The sequence below is a fragment of the Pelmatolapia mariae genome, linkage group LG22, assembly GCF_036321145.2.
Source record: "Pelmatolapia mariae isolate MD_Pm_ZW linkage group LG22, Pm_UMD_F_2, whole genome shotgun sequence".
Lineage (NCBI taxonomy): Eukaryota > Metazoa > Chordata > Actinopteri > Cichliformes > Cichlidae > Pelmatolapia > Pelmatolapia mariae.
The window spans coordinates 22,346,985-22,369,296 of NC_086245.2; the positions used below are offsets into that span (position 1 = coordinate 22,346,985).

Sequence of the window (22,312 nt, forward strand, 5' to 3'; positions counted from 1 at the left end):
TTACTAAGCTGTTTTTCCTCCCTGTGGTTTCTTCTTCTTTTTTAAAAAATCATTTACCCCAATATTATTAAGATATTGTAGAGGCACTAAAGGTTAAACTACTTTCATGCAATCAGAATTCCATTTATTTCATGGCTGTAGTTTTAATTCTACATTTAAAGTTATTTTATAAATCAGGAAATTACACATTAAAAAGCAGTAATAACATAGTAACAACATGTTATGTTAGGTGACCTGTTTTCTACACTGAAAATATGGCTCATAAAACACTGAAGAATGATCAAAATTCAATTCAATTCAATTCAATTTTATTTATATAGCGCCAAATCACAACAAAAGTCGCCTCAAGGCGCTTTATATTGTACAGTAGATAGCACAATATTAAATACAGAGAAAAACCCAACAATCATATCATATGACCCCCTATGAGCAAGCACTTTGGCGACAGTGGGAAGGAAAAACTCCCTTTTAACAGGAAGAAACCTCCGGCAGAACCAGGCTCAGGGAGGGGCGGCCATCTGCTGCGACCGGTTGGGGTGAAAGAAGGAAAACAGGATAAAGACATGCTGTGGAAGAGAGACAGAGATTAATAACAGACATGATTCGATGCAGAGAGGTCTATTAACACATAGTGAGTGAGAAGGTGAAAAGGAAAAACTCGATGCATCATGGGAATCCCCGGCAGCCTACATCTATTGCAGCATAACTAAGGGAGGATTCAGGGTCACCTGGTCCAGCCCTAACTATATGCTTTAGCAAAAAGGAAAGTTTTAAGCCTAATCTTGAAAGTAGAGATAGTGTCTGTCTCCCGAATCCAAACTGGAAGCTGGTTCCACAGAAGAGGGGCCTGAAAACTGAAGGCTCTCCCTCCCATTCTACTTTTAAATACCCTAGGGACAACAAGTAGGCCTGCAGAGCGAGAGCGAAGTGCTCTAATTGGGTGATATGGTACTACAAGGTCATTAAGATAAGATGGGGCCTGATTATTTAAGACCTTGTAAGTGAGGAGCAGGATTTTGAATTCAATTCTGGATTTAACAGGAAGCCAATGAAGGGAAGCCAAAACAGGAGAAATATGCTCTCTCTTCCTAGTCCCTGTCAGTACTCTTGCTGCAGCATTTTGGATTAGCTGAAGACTTTTCAGCGAGTTTTTAGGACATCCTGATAATAAAGAATTACAGTAGTCCAGCCTGGAAGTAATGAAGGCATGAACTAGTTTTTCAGCGTCACTCTGAGACAGGATATTTCTAATTTTAGAGATGTTGCGCAAATGGAAGAAAGCAGTCTTACATATTTGTTTAATATGTGCCTTGAAGGACATGTCCTGGTCAAAAATGACTCCAAGGTTCCTCACAGCATTACTGGAGGCCAAGGTAATGCCATCCAGAGTAAGAATCTGGTTAGATACCATATTTCTAAGATTTTCAGGGCCGAGTACAATAACCTCAGTTTTATCTGAATTAAGAAGCAGAAAGTTAGCGGCCATCCAGGTCTTTATGTCTTTAAGACATTCCTGCAGTTTAACTAATTGGTGTGTGTTACCTGGCTTCATGGATAGATAGAGCTGCGTATCATCTGCATAGCAGTGAAAATTTATGCTATGTCTTCTAATGATGCTGCCTAGGGGAAGCATGTATAATGTAAATAGAATTGGTCCTAGCACTGAACCCTGAGGAACACCATAATAGACCTTAGTGTGTGAAGAGGACTCTTCATTTACTTGAACAAATTGGAGTCTATTAGATAGATATGATACAAACCACTGCAGCGCAGTACCTGTAATACCTACAGCATGTTCCAATCGCTCTAATAGGATATTATGATCAACAGTATCGAACGCTGCACTAAGGTCTAGCAGGACAAGCACAGAGATGAGTCCACTGTCAGAGGCCATAAGAAGATCATTTGTAACCTTCACTAAAGATGTTTCTGTGCTGTGATGAGCTCTGAAACCTGACTGAAACTCTTCAAATAAGCCATTCCTCTGCAGATGATCTGTTAGCTGTTTGACAACTACTCTTTCAAGGATTTTTGATATGAAAGGAAGGTTGGAGATTGGCCTATAATTAGCTAAGACAGCTGGGTCTAGAGATTGCTTTTTAAGTAAGGGTTTAACTACAGCCACCTTGAAGGCCTGTGGTACATAGCCAATTATTAGAGATAGGAAAAATGGAAAATTTGAAATAGTCAGATAATTCAGATAATGAGAATAAGAAAACATAAATGATTAAAATATTGATAGAAAGTAGTGGAAAAGAAAGAAAAAGTAAATGCAGAAAGGACTTAAGGTTTTAAAACTAAAAGTAACTCATAAATATATTAAATATAAATGAAAAGCAAAGTTTCTTATCATTTTCAGAGAAACCGTGTATTACGCTGGTGCCAACTTTGTCTTTTTCAGTTCAGTACAGTTTTAACCTTTATGTGTGAAACCTTATTAATGTACTTTGTTCATTTTGCCCATCTTCCAAACACATGATTATTGCATGATCCCACAGTAGGTTTCCAGAATTAGCTATTCCTGGGTGAAATTAAATTGTTACCACCTACAATATTTTAAATATACTTTTTAAATGCACTTTATTCATAATGACTTGGAGACATTGTTTTAGACAAAAAATGCATCTACATTTTCACTAATGAACATGAAAATTACTTTTATGAACTTTAAACCTCCTGATCACAGAACCTGTTATAGTACCATATGTCACGATCCACGGAAGTAGACTGTGTTGGAGTGAGATGGAGGGCCCAAATGCACACCCGAAAGGAGACAGAACTGACTTTAAACAAAAGGCGAGCCGTTTATTAGGCTGGAAAAACATGAATACAAAAACAAAGCAAGGCGTACAGGGGGTGAGAACTAAAACTAAAACCAAAACTGGGAAAACATAAACTGTGATGACTATAACAAAAGTGACGTGAACATGATTCTGAACAGGTACATGCCAGGAACTATGAAGAGGAAACACGAAACATGAACATGACCTGAACAGAATCATTAAAGACTTTAAACCTGAAGTTACTTAGATGGAGGAAAACAGACGACCTGAATGAAAACACAGAGACTAAATACACACAGCAGGTGATCAGGGGAAGTGGACACACGGGGGGAAACAGCTGACTGGAATAAACATAACGACGCCGACTCCCGACTCTTCAAAATAAAACAGGAAACATTGAGAAATGTAGACATGACAACAAAAGCTTGACAATATGGAACAGACAGACCTAAAACACATGGGGAGACATGGAACACAAGGAGAGACACATGAGAACAGATAAGGGAGATGAGATCACGGGCATAACTAAAAGTAAAACACAGAGGACAAGAAAAAGACTTATAAATCAGGAGAAATTGATGAAACAAAAACTAGAATAAAAGTCAACTAAATCCTAACTATTAGTACCTACAGCACAAGAACTTAACATATTTCCAATATAATATAAGAAAATCATAAATACAAAATAAAGTCAAAATGCTGGCTCACAGACCCTGACCCTGACAACCATAGTGTAAATGTGGATGTGTGGGCGTGCATACTTAAGTGGAAACTTCCTCATATCCTATAAACATGAGTTCATTTATTATTTTTTTAATTATCTTTTTAACATATAACTCTCTTTGAGCTTAATGTTCTGGCTCATTTAAAATAAATAAATAAAGACTTAAAATTGCTTGACCACTTCAACTGCAGAGGTGGTGTTGTGAGGCAAGATGTGGTTTGGCTGCTGAATGAACTTTTGCTGTAAACGACATCCGTTTTAAAGATTACTCATCACATATGAATGAATAGTATTAATAAGTTTTTTCCACTGCACAATTCACGAAAAAAACTAAAACCTCAAACAGGCAAGTCTGCTCATGTCCCGAAACGGACACACAGATACACACACAGATACACATCCCACTGTGCTCATATGATCAGAATTAACTCCAGTGGGAGGAGGCGTCTTCATCCTCTTCTGTGAAATAGAGCTGTACAGTCCTCTCAGCACTCGCCTGTAGCTTCTCCCGGACAGTGCTGTCTTTCGGGGATTTGCTTCACAGTTTCGTCATTTGCTCAAATAGCTGTGTGTGAACTTTCACTTAGAAAGCCAAAGGACTACTTTTGGATCTTATTTTTTACGTCATCATCGGTCACATTCCATTACTGACTGTCAACTCTGAGAAAGGTAAAAACTTTATTTATTGGCTACTGCGTGTCAGTCTGTGTTTCTGTGCGATGGCGAGACTAAGAATGGTTCCACTGTCCCAACCTGTGTTGTTATTTTGCGGTCAAAGTATTTTTGAGTCTCCGGCTCCCTTTAAATTCATCCAAGTCATGCGTCTTGAGGCTCGTGCGCAATTGACCTCACTCACTACGCCAGCTCGCGCGCGGCCCCAGCTACTGTAGCTCGAACTGGAAAAAGTGGGCTGCCGGGAAATGGGCTGGCACACGTGTGTATGGGGGTGGTCGTGGTGCCTGAGCCGAAAACAGGACTGTCAGAGTCCAACTGCAGTTTACTTTAGCAACCTGAAGCGTCTGATTATGCTCATCGACACATTACATTACTATAGAAAATCTATCTATCTATCTATCTATCTATCTATCTATCTATCTATCTATCTATCTATCTATCTATCTATCTATCTATCTATCTATCTATCTATCTATCGCATACATTGTTATTGCATGTGACACTTTGACAGTTATTCCTTTTATGCCCCTTGTTTCCTTGGTTCAGAACACACTAAACAAAAGAAACATAAAATATTCAGAATGTGAACTTTTGCAGTGCGAGTTTGGGGTTAAAGGACAGTCCCAGGTGACATTACGGCAGCTGCTTAATAATTTAACCCAAGTGACTCAACACAGTGAATCTATGTCAAGTCATGGTTAGTTTGCCTTAATGTTCAACGGCGAAGTTGAACATTCTTACATTTTATTCATGAGGATAGTTTTCAAAAGCCTGAGCTCCATCATCTTCTTTTATTTAACATTCCTCTACCATCTAATGCTGCGCAGCCTTCTCCTCCAAACTCCCCTCCCCTCTTTATTGTACATCCAAATATTGTGAATATTTAAACAATGAAAGCTGAGACTGCAGTATTAGTGGACCTTGGTGTCTGTGTGTACTCATGTTTTTGTTGTTAAAGTTGTATCCTAACATCCAGGGAACTTCCTCTATGTCCGATGAGTCACTGATTTCTTGCTATTTGGGGGTTAACCCCCCCCCCTCCCCGACACAGGCCTCTCAGTCACTCATAAACAATCAAGGGTAGAGAGCTGGGGAGAATACCAACTGGAAATCACCCACAGTTGTTTAGATTTTTAAATAAAACACATTAGGGTTGCTGTCGGAGAGAAATTAAGCCCAAGCTGAAACCTTTAATTTCTTTCTCTTCCAGCTGTCTGCAGTGCTTGTCTTCTGGAGTCATGTTTTCCAAGGCCACTGCCAACTTCGTCCGTGAGATTGACCCCGAAGGACTTCTCATCCACGTCTCTCGAGTAAATGACTCTCACAAACTGGTTCCCATGGCGCTTGTGATCAAACGCAAGCGCTGGTTTTGGCAGAGACCCAGGTACCAACCAACAGATTTCACTCTCGGCGACTTGTTGCTGGGTGACAAGGAGCTCATGCCAGGTAGGTGTGCAGATTCAAACTTAAGTTGTTACAGGAAAATTGTAGTGCATGTGAGTTCCCAGACACATTTCAACAAAGCTGATATCGGGGTAACATCTTGTGTTTTTTCAGGAGTGTCAGAGTCAGAATTCTTGACCTACAAGGGGACATACGGAGCTAAACTTGCTAGTGAGCTGGGCCCCGAAGCCGGCTCTGCCAGTATCAGACTGGAGGGGCGTGGCACTACCAAGCTCCAGTCATGTTTTGGCCAGCTGAAGAAAGAAGAGGTGAATGTGAAAAAGCTATTACTTGACTCTCACAACAGGTATGATGTAATATTTTAAAAACTTTTTATTTTATTTTTAAAAACTGCTTTCACATATACAGGTTGTCATCGAAGAGTAAGGAGATGAGGTCTTCACTGGTGATGTAATGAACTCCTTATAAATGTGGACTTCAGGCATCACATGCTAAACACCTCAGACCACAGCGGCGTGGTGTCATTTTCCATTTGTCAATCAGTCTGTCTTAAACCATTAACACCAGCTTCTCTTCACATCAGATCGGTGGACATGCAGCACGTGCTGGTGAGGCAGATAGAGAAGCGGGCTGAGGTGGTGGGGCTAGTGAAGGAGAGGATCCTCACCACCAGCCCCTGCTCCATCACCCAGACAAAAGTGGAAGAGTGCACCTTTCAAGGGGTGCTCGGGCTGGTTGGCATGCTGGGGAGCTCGGTTAAGGTAGGCCTCTTAGACGTTTTTTTTAATCATGATGCCAATAGTTTTCAAAAGTTTTATCAGGTATATTATTATCAGCATATATCTTATTTTGTAGTTTGATCACCATAAATTTGTGAAATTCTGGTTATGCCGCCCAAAAATATAAGAAAAAAAGAAATCAGTCAGCCTTCCTCTAATCCAATCCTATATGTGTGTGTATATGTGTGCTCCCAGGTGTGTGTGAAGGACAGCAACAGCATTGAGATAGACAGCGATGTTTCCGTGGAGATCCCCTCTGGTACAGTCATCGCGTACAGCATCCTGGAACTGGAGGTTAAAAAAGACGGACAATACTGTGAGTGTGTGTGAGTGAGAGTGTGTGTGGTAAACCACATGTGTGGTTATGAATGTGAGAATGACAATATCACTTTAACATTCTGGTGTGACCTCACTGACCACACATACAACCAAATCACTGAAAAACTGCTGCTGTGTGTGGCAAAAGTTTTAAATGGATATCATAGCTTTTCTACGCTCTCTGCTTTGATTAAACACACATAGGTGTTTGCTTCAATGGCCTGAAGTAACCCTGCTGATATTTGTGTGATTATACTGTGGATCACAGTAGAACTAGGCTTAAAGTGAATGTCAGCAGTCAGAGTGAAGCAACTATTTTTAGTACTTAATAGTCCAGTTTTGGTGACATTGTAGATGACAATGAATGAAAAATGCTTGTTTTGCATTATACCACAAACTGGTTGAAGGAAAGTGACAGGTAGCGGTCTATGTATAAGATTTCCTTGAATCAAATGGAATATATTAAAGCTAATACAAACTTTGTATTATCAGCAGTTCCTTCTGAGAGTGGATATTTCTCCTGTATGCATTGGATTTGTTGAAGGTGCAAAACCTAAAATATGAGGAGAACATATGGGAAAGCCATAGACTGTATATAAAAGATGGGCATGAGTTGAATTTTGGATTCTGTACTTTGGAGCTACAAAGTTGCTATTTTATTCATTTAAAAATTTTTTTTTACCTGTTTGCTTAGGTTTTGTTTTGGGAGGTTTTTTTGGAGCAGGAAGTGACTATATTTGGAAGATAGAGTGAAGCACTAATGCTAGCAAGCTTGGTTAGCAAGCTCCATTAACAGACTGTGCAGGTGCATTGCACAGACATGGACAACTTGGTAACTTGCTAATCAATGCTAAGTTGTAGTTCAGGGTTGTAAAACATAGGGCCTGGGGGGTAAAATTGTATTTTAATTGCATTTTCATAGGTTTTACAGCTTTTCCTACTGGTAAAGACCTCCTCCATGGCCATCCATGCTACACCAAATTAATGAAGTTATAGATTTCTGTAATTTTATATATTTACTTCTCACATTTAAGCCCAAAGAGTTGTGTGACTGATTTCTTGTTGTTGACCTAACACTAAGCTATCTCAGGGATTAAATGTTCAGTTAAACTTCTGTACACTGGTGAAAAGGGCAGTTTCCTTGATCCAGGCCACATAAGATCAAAATGGGCTGGATGTGGCTCGTGATGAAAAATAAGTTTGACATCCCTGCAGTACACTAAAAAAACTGGAATCTCCCTCAGCAGAAACGTAACAGAAGCTGCTCTGACAAACTATACCACACAACAAGACATATTATTTGTCTGGTTGTTGTCAAGACGTCTAGTTCGATTAATAGGACTAGCAGAGATGAAGCCTCCACTTGTCAGTATCCACATGTCAGTCAAAGCAGCCAAACCCCTAACTTTAAAGGTTTACCAGTATCCTAGTGGATGAATGATTAAAGAAAAAAAGATATGGGTACACTTGTTATTAAGGGGGAAAACTATCCGGAGAGAAAAAAAAGATCTTCATACCATGCTTTTTAATAGTGTAAAATTAAGCATTTCAACATGGCAGTCTATAGGGATTGACTCATGTTTGGAACTAGCCCCAAGTGCAACTTCAGAAACTGCGACTCCATGTTGGCTTCATTTTTTTAGTTTCCTCTTGGGGCTAGCTTATATTGCCTGGAATGCCCAGGTGAGCTTCCGACAACTATCCTACAGCAGCCTCCAAGATGGCAGCGGTAGTATTTACAACAATGAAGCAATGATGCAGGTTGTATTCAATCAACAGTCTTATCAGTCTTTTTGTCCTCTGGCCATTTCCCCTGCCACGGATGAAATGCTCGCTTACAGGTACTGTACTGCTGTTAGAGACAGGAGAGGTTAATGAGGGTGTACATGCTCATCAGGTGTTGTTGTAATTATAGTAACACATGTAGCTGCCATCTACTTATGAAGAGGGTAATCTTTTATTTTATCTCAGTTTACCATCTCCTGTCCAGCCATTTTGCTGCTGCTATGTGTGTGTGTGTGTGTGTATCAGATAGGACACACTATATTACACCCATACATGGCAGCCGCACCATAAAGAGCAATTATTCTTCTCGACTTAGATGCTTTGAAAGGGAAAATAAAATGTTGGGAATAGAGAAGTGTTAGTGATAGGCAAACATGGCTACATGATACAATAGCAACAGTAAGTTCTTCTGTTTACACACTCAATAATCAGATAACACTCGTGTGTGATATGTGTTTGCCCATGTGTTTATGATGTTTTCTGTATTTTTCAGACATATGTCTACAACCTGGTGCAATTGGAGGCTTTGAGTCAGACTCCATCTCGAGGTCCTGGCCTTCTGATGATTGCTTCGACACAGTGGATGGAAAGTGCAACGAGCAGAAGGTTCCACAGAAAGCACCCCTTATTGCACTTCATAATGGTTTGTCCCTTCATTCATACATTCACACAATTACTTGTTGATGGAAAAAAATATAACAAATGAAACACAGTAGACTTATGGCAAACTGAGGAAGGTTCCTTTTTGTCCCAAATACAACTGTTATTTTATCTGTCTCACTGAAACGTTGCCTATGTCGTTGCATTTTGTGGTTTAATCTCAAACATTATAGCTGAGCTGACTTTCCTCAGTAGTAAACACTGGCACTAAAACTAGCTGTTATACCTAAAAAAAATATGATTATGACAATATGAAAGAACAGCAGTCACATGGTTATAATAATCGATAATAAACAAATAGTATCTTCTGGTTTGTTGCAGAATCGCAGGAAAAAGTCCTTTCTCCTCTGGCAAAGCTCCCCCACCCAACCCGATGGGCTTTATTCAAGAAGCTCCAAGAAACTCTGAATGACAGAGCTGCTCTGTCATATCTGCAGCTTGTGGTGAGTGAAACTGATATTGCCCTGTAGACCAGATGTTCGTGGTGACCACTAGCCAGTCGGCTAAAATAATCTGTGTCGCGGTTGTGTAAATAAATGTGTAACCACAGCATCCCAAAATGTTTATTTTTCCTTCTAATCTGAAGCCCTTTTTCTGTGTCAGCTTGAAGATTTGTGTAGCAATGAAATACACAATGGGACCCCAAAAGAAGAGCAACCCAGTGCAGAGAGTCCCACTGAAAGCACCCTAAATGCAGCACACCTGTTGGTCAGTGCCATGGAAGGTAAGAGGAAGATACAGACAAAAAAAGATCAGCATTACAAAGCAGTGCTGCAGAATTCTTTTGTTTTTTTAGTGGGTTTAACATCGTCATGTGTTCTGTTTAATGTTTTTAGAGTTGCCCAAAGAAACTCTGGAACTTCTGGGCAAGAGCGCTCCTGATTTTCTGCAGGCCTTCAACATGCTGGTTAGCTAACCTGTTTCAGTTTAGTACACATTGTTGGTAATGATTGGTACCATGATTAGTACATTGATGGTTGAGTTATTTCAATAATTCAATATGTACGTAGAACACACTCACACACAAAAGAAAACTATGTATTAAAAATAAATTTTACATCTCTAAACATGACAAGCACCTGTTTAGCTTAGTATAAACGGGGAACTAGCTAGCCTATCTCTGTTCCAGAGGTGTCAAAATACACACCTATCTGACCTTCTAAAGTTCACTTAATAATGTTATTTCTACTTTATGTATTTTTAACCCTAAAAAATTCCTTGTGGCCTTCTGGAGGCTGCTTTAACCAGGCTAGCTATGCTAAGCTAACTACAACCAATTATGGGGTTTTAGCTCTATATCTAATGTTATGACATGAATTTATAGTATTTATTAAGCCATTTCATCTTTCTTTATTTTAGTTCTTTGAGGAAAGTAGAATTCGAATCTGTAAACCAGCATTTTGCAACAAAGAGCTTGTCCACTGATCCACCTACCTATCTCCCCAGGTGTGCAAGCTAAAGAGCAGCAATGTTCTCAACATTCAGTCTCTTCCTGCCCTGCTGCAGGATAACCAGGCCTTTCAGCTGGCAGAGCAGCTACTTTCCTCCGCCAGTGTGACGCTAAGGAGAGACGCTGACCGCCTGTGGATGGAAACCAGAGATAATGCAGGAGTCCTCCCAGTGGTCCTCTTCCTCAGCATCCATGGATTGTGTTTGCTCTGCAATGCACTTTAATAGTTGTAGTGCCTGAGTGTGCACTCCCTCTCCTTTCTTATTGATTGTATTTGCACCATTTCTTTTTTTATTCTAAAATCTTATTACATGTAAGCTTGCTATAGTTTGTTACAAGACTTTTTCATATTATCATCACTATTGCTTTTAAAACATTGCTTTAGATTTGTTACAGAGCAGAGGAAAACATTTTTTTTCCTAAATATGTTTTTATTATTTAAAACAAACATTTTATAACATGTATTTTCAAAAAAAGAAATATATATTGATAGATAGTGATTAATTGAAGGAGGATTTGATATATTTTGGGGCAGCTCTGATATGATATATTGTTTCATTTTCTTACTTTTCACAGAGTTTGATTAGACACCTTAGCAGGGGTCTCGAACTCCAGTCCTCGAGGGCTGGTGTCCTTTTCCATGTGTCCCTGTTGCAACACACCTAAATAAAATTAGTAGGTCATTAGCAAGAGTATAGAACTTGATTGCATGCTGACGTGGCAACCCATAACCCTACTCAAGTATTAGTGTTTGGAAAAATGTACTTCTAAAAGTACTTTTATTGCACCGTGTTCATTCACTCATGAGCTGCTGTAACATGAATCAAATGGCTGAATTGCCACTTCAGCATACAATCAAGTTCTATAGAGTCTTGCTAATGACCTACTAATTGTATACAGGTGTGTTGCAACAGGAACACATGGAAACATTTCAGGACAGCGGCCCTCGAGGACTTGAGTTCGAGACGCCTGCCTTACAGTAATCTGTCCTACAAGTTCAATCCAGACGTTCTTATCTGCTAGTTTTTGGGTACACAAATTTTTTTTATTTTTTAGTAAAGCTCATCTTTTAGAAAATTTACTAACCAGGGATCACTTGAAAGGCGATTAAGCTAAAGGTAGTTCAGATTTCTCAGCTCAAGAAATGTTTACATGTTGATGATTTTATACGGAAGCGTAGAGTTGCCACCCAGGGAAAAGAAAAATAGAGCTATATCACATTATAACGTGAAAAGTTTATTGATCTAACAATATACTTTACATGTTTGTACAATATACTATCATGTTAGTACAATATACCTTTCACATTTGAACAACATAATATCACGTTATTATAATAAACATGATTATCACGTTATAACAAAAAACCTTTCACGTTTTTACAATATAAATATTACATTGTACCAACGTGATAATTATGTATATTGTAATAACCTGATATTATGTTGTTCAAATGTAAAAAAGTATATTGTACTAACATGAAAGTATATATAACAAACAAGAAAAGTATATTGTTAGAACAATAAACTTTTCATGTCATAACGTAATATAGCTCTATTTTTCTTTTGCCTGGGTGGCAGCTCTACACTTCTGTAATTTTAAGCTTTTCAATTAACATAAAAAATTGAAGTTTGTTCCATGCCTATGGTATGTAAAATAACTAGCCTTTCCACATCTATGTGGTGAAAAACATGCTACATGCCAATTCATGCAAGGATTTTTCATTTTAAATGGTACGGCATCGTATTGCTGCTCATCTTAATAATGAAAATAGCATTAAACTTTTTTTTTTTTACTTAAAGATAGCTTTATTTTTAATATTCTCTTGAAGACCAGACTTTGTTAAAACAAGCTACACTATAAAATACAGTATTGACATTTTTAAAAAGTAGTGCTTTTATTAAGACGATCATGTGTTTTCATATATGAGCTATAAGTTTTTATGACATTCCTTTTCTAATGACCTTACTGGTACTTACTTTCTAATTTATTGTTAAGAAAGACTATATTACTAGGCTTTCAAAAAAAAGTGTTTTGCATGTAGTTGTCTGTATCAAAGTATATCATTTTGATAACACGGAAAGCAAAAATAAAACTTTTATATTTTCCGTGAATTGTGTCCTCCATAGAAAAATAAATGTGATGCAAACTACATTTTATTGTACATGTTTAGAGAAAGTAGTGCATTGTGGGATTCCTGTGTTGAAAAAGATCTTCTTTTACATTTACATTTTTTTTTAAATTAAGAATGAGTGTGGTGTAGTAGCTGTGTATCAGTGAGGTATCGATACAGATGATTCACACTATTTCTAATTATCTTAAATTAGTGTTTACTTTTTTTTTTTTTTACATTACAGTAAGCACCGTAACTTTCTTATAGTTCCACCATAGCTTTTAAGGTTACTATTTACTGACAGCTACAAACTGTAGGTAAGAAAGTGTTTGACATCTTCAGTGTGCTTTTTTTCATGGGTTCAAAAAGTTTCTCCAACTCTGAGATTCCAAACCACAAAGATGTGATGAAAGGTGTATCTTGGATTTTAGTCAGAGTTTGTGCAAATGTTTAATAATTATTAAATATTCTAAGGTCTTACAAACATTAAATCACTTTTAACTTTAACATTATTACACATCATGTTGTAGCTGTAATTTACAATTTTTAAAAAAGTGATCATTTTAGCTGAGTCATGTTTGATAAGATCTTATAAGTTAGTAGCTGAGTGAGTTATTAGTAGTTGTGACATCATTTAACAACATTTACCAAGGACTTTACCATACTTTACCAAGTACAAATACTAATACTACTACAATTTTCAGGTATCTGTAGTTTCTACTCCTTACATTTTGGTCAAATAAAATAAAATAAAAATACAGATAATTTTTTTTCTTTGGTAAAGGTTAAATTAAAAAATAAATTCAAATAAAATGTGTTTTTAATTTATTATTTAATTTCTTCTTCTTCTTCTTCTTCTTCTTATTATTATTATTATTATTATTATTATTATTATTATTATTATTATATAACTTTTGTTAAAATTAAAAAATATCTGATAGAGAAATTATCTGGTAAAGAAATTTAAAAAAAGAATCCCACCCGAAAAAAAAGACCACGTGGGCCGAGCGGTGACGTAAATCTCGTGCGACCGCAGTTCAGACACGGCCAGAAAATATTGCCGAGTGGAAGTGGTGTTTTTGCGCTCTAAAAGACGCCTTTAGCACCTTTTGGAAATGCCTGTGTGCAACTTCTTTCTTCAGGGCCGCTGTCGTTACGGCGAAAAATGTTGGAATGAGCACCCAAGAGGAGGAAGCAGAGGAGGAGGTGGTGGTGGAGGATATAACAACAACTACAGCAACCGCTCTGGTCAGCAGCAACCCAGAAGTGGAGGTGGAGGTAACGTCTTCGATAAATTAATATTCATCTAAGCCTACTTTCAGTTTCTTTAGCATTCTTCTTGTGACGTTTTCGCTCTCTTAGCTAGCTGTTGTTAGCCTTCCTTTTCTGTCCCACTGAATTGTAGGCAAATTAGGTTTGTTTCGTGGGTAGGGTATTTGAACAGTGGGATGAGATACAAACACATCCAGAGGCCGAAGCAGGATTTGTGCTTATCTAGGTAACTTAACCATGGAGTTAACCCTGGATTTTCAACTGCGGTTCACTTCTTACTGGGGTGTGTCACCGTCATGCTAAGTTATGTAGAAATGGAAGGGTAGCCTGGGTCTGTTGAATTCACTTCATAGCACGGGGCCCAGTCAGAAATATCAGCTCTATTAAGTTTTAAGTATGTCAACAACTTGGCAAATGGTGTTTTTTCAAACTTGAATGGGCATCACAAAAGAGGTTTTCCTGTTATTCTGATGCCACATGAATGCACATTTAGTATCGGAGGGATGGGTAATATTACTGTGTCGTAGTTTCTTTTCCAATGCAGTTATACAATACGCTGGAAACAAATACATATTTTACAAAGGTCAGGTGTGTGCTAAACAACAGCAATTTAATTTCATGTTACCACTTCATGAGACCTCATGGTGGTTATCAAATAAATGAATGTAAAGCAGACAACCAGCTTTCAGTAAAGAAGAAAGTCGAGGATAAAGCTAACCAGAGAGCTAATAAAGTGATTTAAACAAGGATTAAAATGGGTTAATAATGATGATGCACTATGGAGTGTATTTTACACAATTTGTAATGCTTTTTGACACTGGTTTGTATTTTGATTCCAGGGTTTGGAAACAGAGTCTGGGTGAATCCTTCCCAGCAAAAAGGAAACTACATCCAGCCTTCATCCTTCTCTTCTCACGGAAGTGACGACTGGGGTTATGGAGGAGGTGGGGGAGGGGGAGGAGGAGGAGGAGGAGGTGGTGGTGGTGGTGGTGGTGGTGGTGGAGGAGGGCGAAGAGAAAATGTGAAGAGCTCCGACTTCAGTTTCTCAAGTCAAAACAGATTTTCAGCTCTTAATACTCCCAGCACCTTTGACAGGGGAGGCAGGGGGGGAGGAGGAGGAAGGGCAGCGGGAGGAACAGTTGGTGATGAAGACGACGACAAAAAACTGTGAGTCTTTATGAGAAAACATAACGTTCTCTTTTTTAAAAAAATTTTTTTTATCAGTCGTAAGGAAATCATTGTCATATTTGTTATCTAGGGAAGTCATTCAGATGGACATAGATGTTTGGGAGAAGTCTGGCCAATGGGGATTCTCGTGTTATTATAGCTTCAAGACACTTGTATCTGGTGTGTATGAGATTTTTCATTTTAAATGCATATTTTTAAAAACTGAAACACTGGACCTGAACATGCTTCCTATGTTCTGACTACAGGTTTCACTGACCTCTCCCCTGAAGAGCTCCGGCTGGAATACTACTCCACAAGAGCTTCAGGAGATCTGCAGGGCTACGTAAGTGCACTGTTCCTTAGTAATGTCATGTCTGTTTGGCTTTGGGTCAGTATTCATCCTCTTCGTGGATAGAAGCATGGCCCCAAGTCTTTTTGGTACATGGGCTTGATTATTATAATCAAGCTCTAATTTAATATCGGAAGGCAAAACGTTAAATGTGTTTAAGTATTTCTAAGAGTATAAGAAATTCCTCTTGTCTGTGCTTAGATGAATGGCATCAATCAGCTGCTCAGTCAGTGGAAAAACAGAGTCCAGGAATTGAAGATTATGAATCCAGCCACTCGTGCGGCACTGGTAAGACACACAGATGCTCACAAACACCGTTTCCCAACTTTAGATCATTTGTTACAATTCCAGAGTCCATAACTGGTCCCTAATGAGACGTGAAAACCAAACAGCACTGAGAAGATGTGTTTAGATTTTTACCATTAGGTGTGCACGTCAGCAGTGTGCAGCAATGGAAATGTCAGAATACATTTTCGTTTAATAAAGTTTCCTTCTACTCTTCGAACGTATCGAACACCTGGTTTAGATTTAATGCTGAGGTTCTGATTTCACACTAGCATTGGTCCTGTCTATTTTGGGGCTTTTAATTCAGTGTTTTATGTTTTTTTTACTTCATTTTTTTTCATTGCAGCTTGCAGAATTAAATGGTGCTGCACCTCAGGGATCTTCAGGTGGGTTTGGTTCGACAACAGCAACTGGATTTGGATCCTCCATCTCCAGCTTTGGAAGCAAAGGTAAAGATCAACGATTTCTTTATTGAATCATAAACTGTCTTTCTTGTTTGAAGGTACTTCCCATTTCTAATGAGTTTTGATGTTTGAGCAGATTTTACAGAGACTGCATGTAGTTTAGTATTTTAGCACTAAATTAATCAAAGTGTAGGTTTTTCAGAATTTCATAATAAAAGGTATTTTATAAAATTATCCATCACTCCATGATAACTCTAAATCCTTCTGTTCCTGCAGATTTTGGTGCCCCAGCCCAGGCCAGCGGTTTCAGCTTTTCTGCTTCAAATAGTGGATTTGGCTCTGCAGCCACACAGTCATCTTCAACAGGTTTTGGTAACATCTTAGCAGCTCCCACACAGCCTCCCTCTGGGTTCGGCACTGCGTTCTCCTCTACACCTTCAGCTTCAAGTTTCTCCTTCGCCTCTACCACCACGGACAAACCAGCACCTGCGTCAGGATTTGGATCTGCCTCTGGATTTAGTTTCCCCACTACAGCAAGCAGCAGTTTCGGGGTTGTAGCCCCTGCGACAACAGGAAGCAGCAGTCCTTTTGGGAAGACAAGTGGAGGATTTGGGGCAGCAGCCACTCAGCCCACGTCAGGAACTGGGTCTGCCGAAGGGGCGTCGGACAGTCTGTTTTCCCCTGAGAGTAAACTGACCGAAGAGGAACTGAGTCAGTTCAAGGCTAAGAAATTCACTCTGGGACAGATTCCACTGAAGCCCCCCCCTTCTAACCTGCTAGTGGTGTGATACTGTGGACAATATGGGTACATTATTAAACTAAAAAATATAATTTTGTGTAAAGATTTTCTGCTTTAAACCTTTTCCGTGCAAGTAATTTTGAAGATGTGGCTGACATCCACACACTTCTCCTCAGTTTAGGTGGAGAAAACTCAGTTTGGAAGTGTACTGTGTACTTTCAAGCTATCTTTTGTCATAAAAAGTTCTATTTTTGAATGATTTTGCATTGCATGGATTTTAATTTGTTCATCTTTTCCCTTTTATTAAGTAGCTAAGGGTACAGCAAGAAAAGCTGATGGGGAAAAAAATCTTTTAAAGGTTTATTTTAATTTTTAATGATCAAACATGCAAAATTCAACAAATCAGCCTGTTGAACTGTATGTGGAGTAAATTTGCCAACAGAGTTTGGGAAACAGTTCCAGCATATGTACAGATATTATGTTATTTTATGGAATGGCTGATTCCTCAACCAGGTTTCTATTGTGAAAGAGATTATCTGTCTGGTGGGCTAAAGGCAAATAAATGTATTTCATTTACGGTTTCATGGGATAGGAATTCTTGCTGTAATTACATGTATCAGTCAGAAGGTGGTGTCACAACACAAGCTCAAATGTTCATGAGGTTTTTTGTTTTGTTTTTTAATTATTTCTGCACATGTGTTTTAACCTAGAAGTACTTTTTAACTTCAGGCTACTTTTTCACTTGCAATGTAATGTGACAAAACAACAAAATCAAGGCCTGGAAACAAAAAACATTTATTCACACCAGATTTCTGCTAAAAGAGAGCTAAGTGAGGCAGCTTCCAAATGACAGAGAATAAATAAGCTGTTCAGAATGTATTTATTAGGTGCTGAGCAAATGGTGGGACAGTAAGAGTGATCCATGTGACAGCAATAAACCATACTGCAGAGGGGGCTCTACCTCTGCTGACTCGAGCATATTTTCAGCTGACGGGGAGTGCGTAGCTTCAGACGGAGGTGACGCTGGGTTTCGTGTTTGCCTCCGTTTGTGTGTCCGTGTTTTACAGCCAGGTCAAAAAGGCCTTGTAGATATAATTAATAAAAATTTTATGTGTTCTTATAAATAGTTGCGGAACATTAACTGCGAGCAACAGTGTGCAACACAGTCATTTTCTCTCCTGCTCCTCTGTCCCTCAGCAGTAACCTCCCACCCACCCCCTGCTAGAAGATGATAAATAATTCAGCTGATTAATGAACGACTGAAAACGAAACGCTCTCATGAAAAGGCACTTGCTCCCTCGTGCCGCTGAAATGTGTTTATATTGCTGTCCTGTGACTTTTAAAGCAATCTAACTGATAAATAAGGGTGTTTGTGTTTGTTACCCCACCCCACACCAAATAAGCAGATTTGCTACAGCATCAAATCGATAGCATTGCTTGTGTTTATGTAGGGTATGCATGAGTGAGGGGATGAGTCTGTGGATACCTGAATACACACACAGAAACGCACGGGGTTTTATTGGTAGCATTTACTCACTCTCAAATACATCACCTCAGTGATGATGTTGGATTGCTCGTCTGACCAGTTGTGCGTAATCTTAACACGCGTACCCTCCTTTCCTCCCATGGATCATTAAATATTCCCCAAGAGGGACCCTACATTTAAAATGATGGAAATACAGCATCAAGACTTGAGTCCATATGCTCCTTCAGTCCTCCCTTCCCAACCCTCCTGTGAAATCACTGCTTAAACAACACAGCGTGCACTGTAATCCAATTGACTGTGCCCTGACTTCAGCAACAAGGACCAGATGTACACAGTATATGGTGCTTTAATATATTTAACACACCTATCGATAAGAGGGAAACAGGAGCTGTCTGTCTGGTTGATGCCCTCTTTAGACTGCAGGCTCCGGCTGTGTAGCAGCTCCAAGTGGATCCTTTGAATTATGACTTCTGCCTGCTGCTAACTTTTCCAGACCAGATTTTGTCTTTATTATAGGGTGACTAAATGCATGCTGTTTTCATTGCCACTGTGGTGTCTGCATCAGCTGATGTCAGCACTGGACGCTCGGAAAGAAAGAAACGCTTTGGTTGCCCCTCTGCACATTTCAGAGGAACTGAGCTGAATCCAAAACTACTATAAATAGGGTATGATTCCAGGTGACACCCCCCCCCCCCCCCCCCCAACACACACACACACACACACCACCCCTTTTATAGTTGTAGCAGAGAACAAGGCTTAGTAATTGGAGCTATGAATCCAGAGGTAGAATTGATTGTGTTGTGCCACAGCAGTTTGCCTATGGGAAACAAGGCATTGATCCAAGGCCTCTGATTTATGCCTATCTGACTAGCTTATTGCAAAAGGCCTTGGTGGCACATATTTCACCTGCAAATATATTTTTATAGGTCCATGTCTGGCTCTGTGTTTCCATGCTGAGGATGTTTATGGTTTCATAGTAGGATTAGTGTCTTCCGCTTAACACACTGAGAGTAAGAAATGTTGGCTTAGAGAATATACTGCACATGCACATGCTGTATTTAAGGATGGGCTAGTCTCAAAACTGGAGATTGAACTGGAGATCCAAAAAGGCTGGATAGAAAATAAATTCAAAGCATCAATTTTAACTGTGCAGACACTGCTGCATACTCACTAAGTGGAAACGGAAGCATAGCCATTTTCAATTTCATTAGATCTCATATAAATTCAAAATACTTTCCAGTAAAGATCATGTCTGCTTTTTTTTTTTTTTTTTTTTTTTTTAAATTTCATTTCACATTAATCTAGTGTACTGGTGCTGTGCAGACTGGGTAACTCAGACAGTAACAATGTGATGTGTTATGAGTCATCTCTAGCAAACATCCAGTATACTTGTTGAGTTTTATACATTACAGAAATGGAAAAATTTTAAATGCTGTGTCCAAGCCAAGAGTCTCAACTTGCATAGGCCTACTGTACGTACTCCAGCCAGCGATTGCTTGCAGCTGTTTGAGTTAGATCAGAGAATAATTTCAGTCTTGCAAAGGGCAGCGACCGCCAAAGAGTTCAACAATTCTTGAAGTTCATCATGAGTGGCTGCAAAGGAAAAGAAACTGTTTTCTTCACACTTGAGCTAGGACACATGTAAATATATAACTCATTACAACACTTCAGAGTAAACGAGTTTGGCATTTTGCCACATACACCCTTTAGTTGTTTTGTTGAAATTAACATTAGAAGATTTCTTTTACTCTCTTTTTTGTCCATTAAGTATGAGGCTGTGCAGCCAGAAGACCATTAGCTTAACAAAACAGCAAGAGTGGCAAAGTTATTGCCGCTCTCTGCAAGAATAACAACACATCTAAAATTCGCCAATTAACACATTATAATGTGTGTTAACTATTTCACAGCCATGGACTGTGAATTGTTGGAGTGAGTCTCATCCCCACTGTGAATTTGCTACATGAAAACTCCAAATTTATGGATTTAACACACCAGCTATCATTAATATTTCACTTTGGGGGAATAAAAAAAGTACTATGACAAGAACATCAACATAACCTTTCTAGCTAAAAAAGAAGAAGCTGTTTGCTTATTTACACATACAGCTGTTACTTTATGTGATTAACGTTATAAATTGGCGATTCTATTCTTCTATTCTTGTTTTCTTTGCTATCTAGCTTGGTAAGCTAGCTTATATGTTAACTGCATATCAAATACTGCTAGCTCTTTATAAACTTTAGAGTGCCTAATTGAGGTTTTTAAAAAGGCAGTTCCTGTAACATATATATATATATTTTTAAATGCAGCTGTATTATTATTATTATTATTATTATTATTATTATTATTATTATTATGATTTAATAAAAAAGTTGCTGTGTTTACTTTTTTATTTCACTAAAACGAAGAATGGCAAAGGTGAACCACAATGATAAATGTGAGGACAGGTGGACGCTTTTGCACAGGTAAACAACATTTACAGTTCCCTTCACGCTTTCTCCACACATGTCCACGCGTAGTCGCTGTTTGCCTGTCTTCTCCAAGCGGCCGGGCCTGCTTGTAATCCATCTCTCCTCTCCCTCCTTCCCACCCTCCTATCCCTTTCGCCACAGCAGCGCGTCTCTCGCCGCGCCTTGCATGCCGTGTGACCAGCATCACAGAGCCGACAAGCCGTCCTACGAACCGCCGTCCTCACACCAGCACAGCGAAAATAAAACCCAAACGATGACATACTTACAAAAACGACAGAAGCAAACATTAATTTGACAACTTCCGACTCCCCGCACCTTGCCTTCGCCGCTTCTTGCTCTAAGTGGTAAGTGCACTGATTCCTTCTTAATTGCACGGCTCGCGGTGCTCAGTGTCCGTGCAGGACAATGATAGCACCAATGGACTGATGATCGGAATAATGCAACTGATATCTGAGCAGATGAGAGGAGCATGACGCAAATATTTTAAACTGTGTTTAATCTTGCAGTGTACAAGCTATAGGCATTTTGGAGGTAGTGGACTGGATTAGATTATTTGCAGCACATCAGCTGGAAATACTTGGTTTCCTCTGTTATGCTCTCCTCTTTGTTAGTAAGCAATTGCCACGATACAGCTTACAGGTTCATGTCTTCTCTTACTTTAATCTCGTTAAGTGTTTAAAGGGATTAATACGGTCATAAGAGACGGTATATATGATGCACAGTGATGCTGTGGTAGAGATAGCATTGTGGCCTAAATACTCATAGACACAATTTTCTTGCTTTCATTTTTACTAATAAAGTATTCTGATTCTAATGATTCTTAGTCTACACTGATGTTTGCTTAAGAGATGTGGAACCAGTTGTCTCTGCTGATTTAGACATGTAGGGAGAAAGTTCAGGCATGTCATAGGTCAGCTGTGCACTTCTTCTGGTGATCTGTGGATGGCTGCATGAGGTCAAAGGCATAAAGGTGCCTCGCTATAATTCAGTTTATGCACTGCTGCCCCTTTCTTATGGTGTTTGTTTATGCTGCACGTGACAGTGAATGGAGAGGAAGGAGTGAGTGTGAGTGAAACTGAGCATATTTTAAGATGCCTGCCCCTTGCCTGTGCCAAGTGCACGCTGAGGTGTGAGGTTGTATCAGATGGCTGCATGCACGTGTATGCACACAAACGAAGGGAGATGCAAACACCAGAATGGCAGCGCAGACTGTGCTCCCCACCTGTGGAAGGAAACTGAAACATGTGACTGAGGATCTTCTTTTGAATAAAAAGGGACAGTGCATATTAATGAACATATATCAATGTAAATATGCCAGAGTTAGCCAACAGGCTAAATTTACATCTGTAGCAGCTGGCAGGTCAACAAAAACAATAAATACGGAATTTAGCAAACCCTCAGACAGTGTACAACAATATAGTCCAGACAACAAATACATGAAATTACAGCAC

At 39.1% G+C, this 22,312-nt stretch overlaps 3 protein-coding genes across 3 annotated transcripts in view; all 3 read left to right on the forward strand.

Annotated features, from left to right (window-relative positions):
- The first annotated feature begins 4,015 nt into the window (after window positions 1–4,015).
- On the forward strand, window positions 4,016–10,911 carry LOC134623641 (gasdermin-E-like). The gene is made up of 10 exons (XM_063468676.2): window positions 4,016–4,176; window positions 5,393–5,628; window positions 5,740–5,932; window positions 6,170–6,347; window positions 6,561–6,681; window positions 8,962–9,111; window positions 9,450–9,571; window positions 9,732–9,852; window positions 9,965–10,035; window positions 10,575–10,911. The coding sequence occupies exons 2-10, from the start codon at window positions 5,421–5,423 to the stop codon at window positions 10,800–10,802; spliced, it is 1,392 nt and encodes a 463-aa protein (XP_063324746.1). The 5' UTR covers window positions 4,016–4,176; window positions 5,393–5,420; the 3' UTR covers window positions 10,803–10,911.
- A 2,815-nt stretch (window positions 10,912–13,726) lies between these two features.
- LOC134623640 (nucleoporin NUP42) lies at window positions 13,727–17,491 on the forward strand. The gene is made up of 7 exons (XM_063468675.2): window positions 13,727–13,969; window positions 14,803–15,130; window positions 15,222–15,310; window positions 15,397–15,473; window positions 15,681–15,767; window positions 16,111–16,213; window positions 16,445–17,491. Exons 1-7 carry the CDS (start codon window positions 13,807–13,809, stop codon window positions 16,954–16,956), a joined length of 1,359 nt encoding a protein of 452 aa, XP_063324745.2. The 5' UTR covers window positions 13,727–13,806; the 3' UTR covers window positions 16,957–17,491.
- Window positions 17,492–21,002: 3,511 nt separating this feature from the next.
- The window catches only part of rims3 (regulating synaptic membrane exocytosis 3), a 51,842-nt gene continuing 50,532 nt past the window's right edge, over window positions 21,003–22,312 (forward strand). The window contains exon 1 of the mRNA XM_065471113.1: window positions 21,003–21,205. The gene's annotated coding sequence lies outside the window, so the exon portion shown is untranslated. The remainder of the gene's footprint in view (window positions 21,206–22,312) is intronic.

What these genes read in the sequence shown, in the direction of transcription:
- LOC134623641 (XM_063468676.2), top strand. Translation starts at nt 5,421, where the DNA reads ATGTTTTCCAAGGCCACTGCCAACTTCGTCCGTGAGATTGACCCCGAA. An exon ending in TGCTGGGGAGCTCGGTTAAG is followed by an intron (nt 6,348 to 6,560) that starts GTAGGCCTCTTA and finishes GTGTGCTCCCAG; the next exon opens with GTGTGTGTGAAGGACAGCAA. An exon ending in GTTGGTCAGTGCCATGGAAG is followed by an intron (nt 9,853 to 9,964) that starts GTAAGAGGAAGA and finishes TAATGTTTTTAG; the next exon opens with AGTTGCCCAAAGAAACTCTG.
- LOC134623640 (XM_063468675.2), top strand. Translation starts at nt 13,807, where the DNA reads ATGCCTGTGTGCAACTTCTTTCTTCAGGGCCGCTGTCGTTACGGCGAA. An exon ending in CAGGAGATCTGCAGGGCTAC is followed by an intron (nt 15,474 to 15,680) that starts GTAAGTGCACTG and finishes GTCTGTGCTTAG; the next exon opens with ATGAATGGCATCAATCAGCT. An exon ending in CAGCCACTCGTGCGGCACTG is followed by an intron (nt 15,768 to 16,110) that starts GTAAGACACACA and finishes TTTTCATTGCAG; the next exon opens with CTTGCAGAATTAAATGGTGC.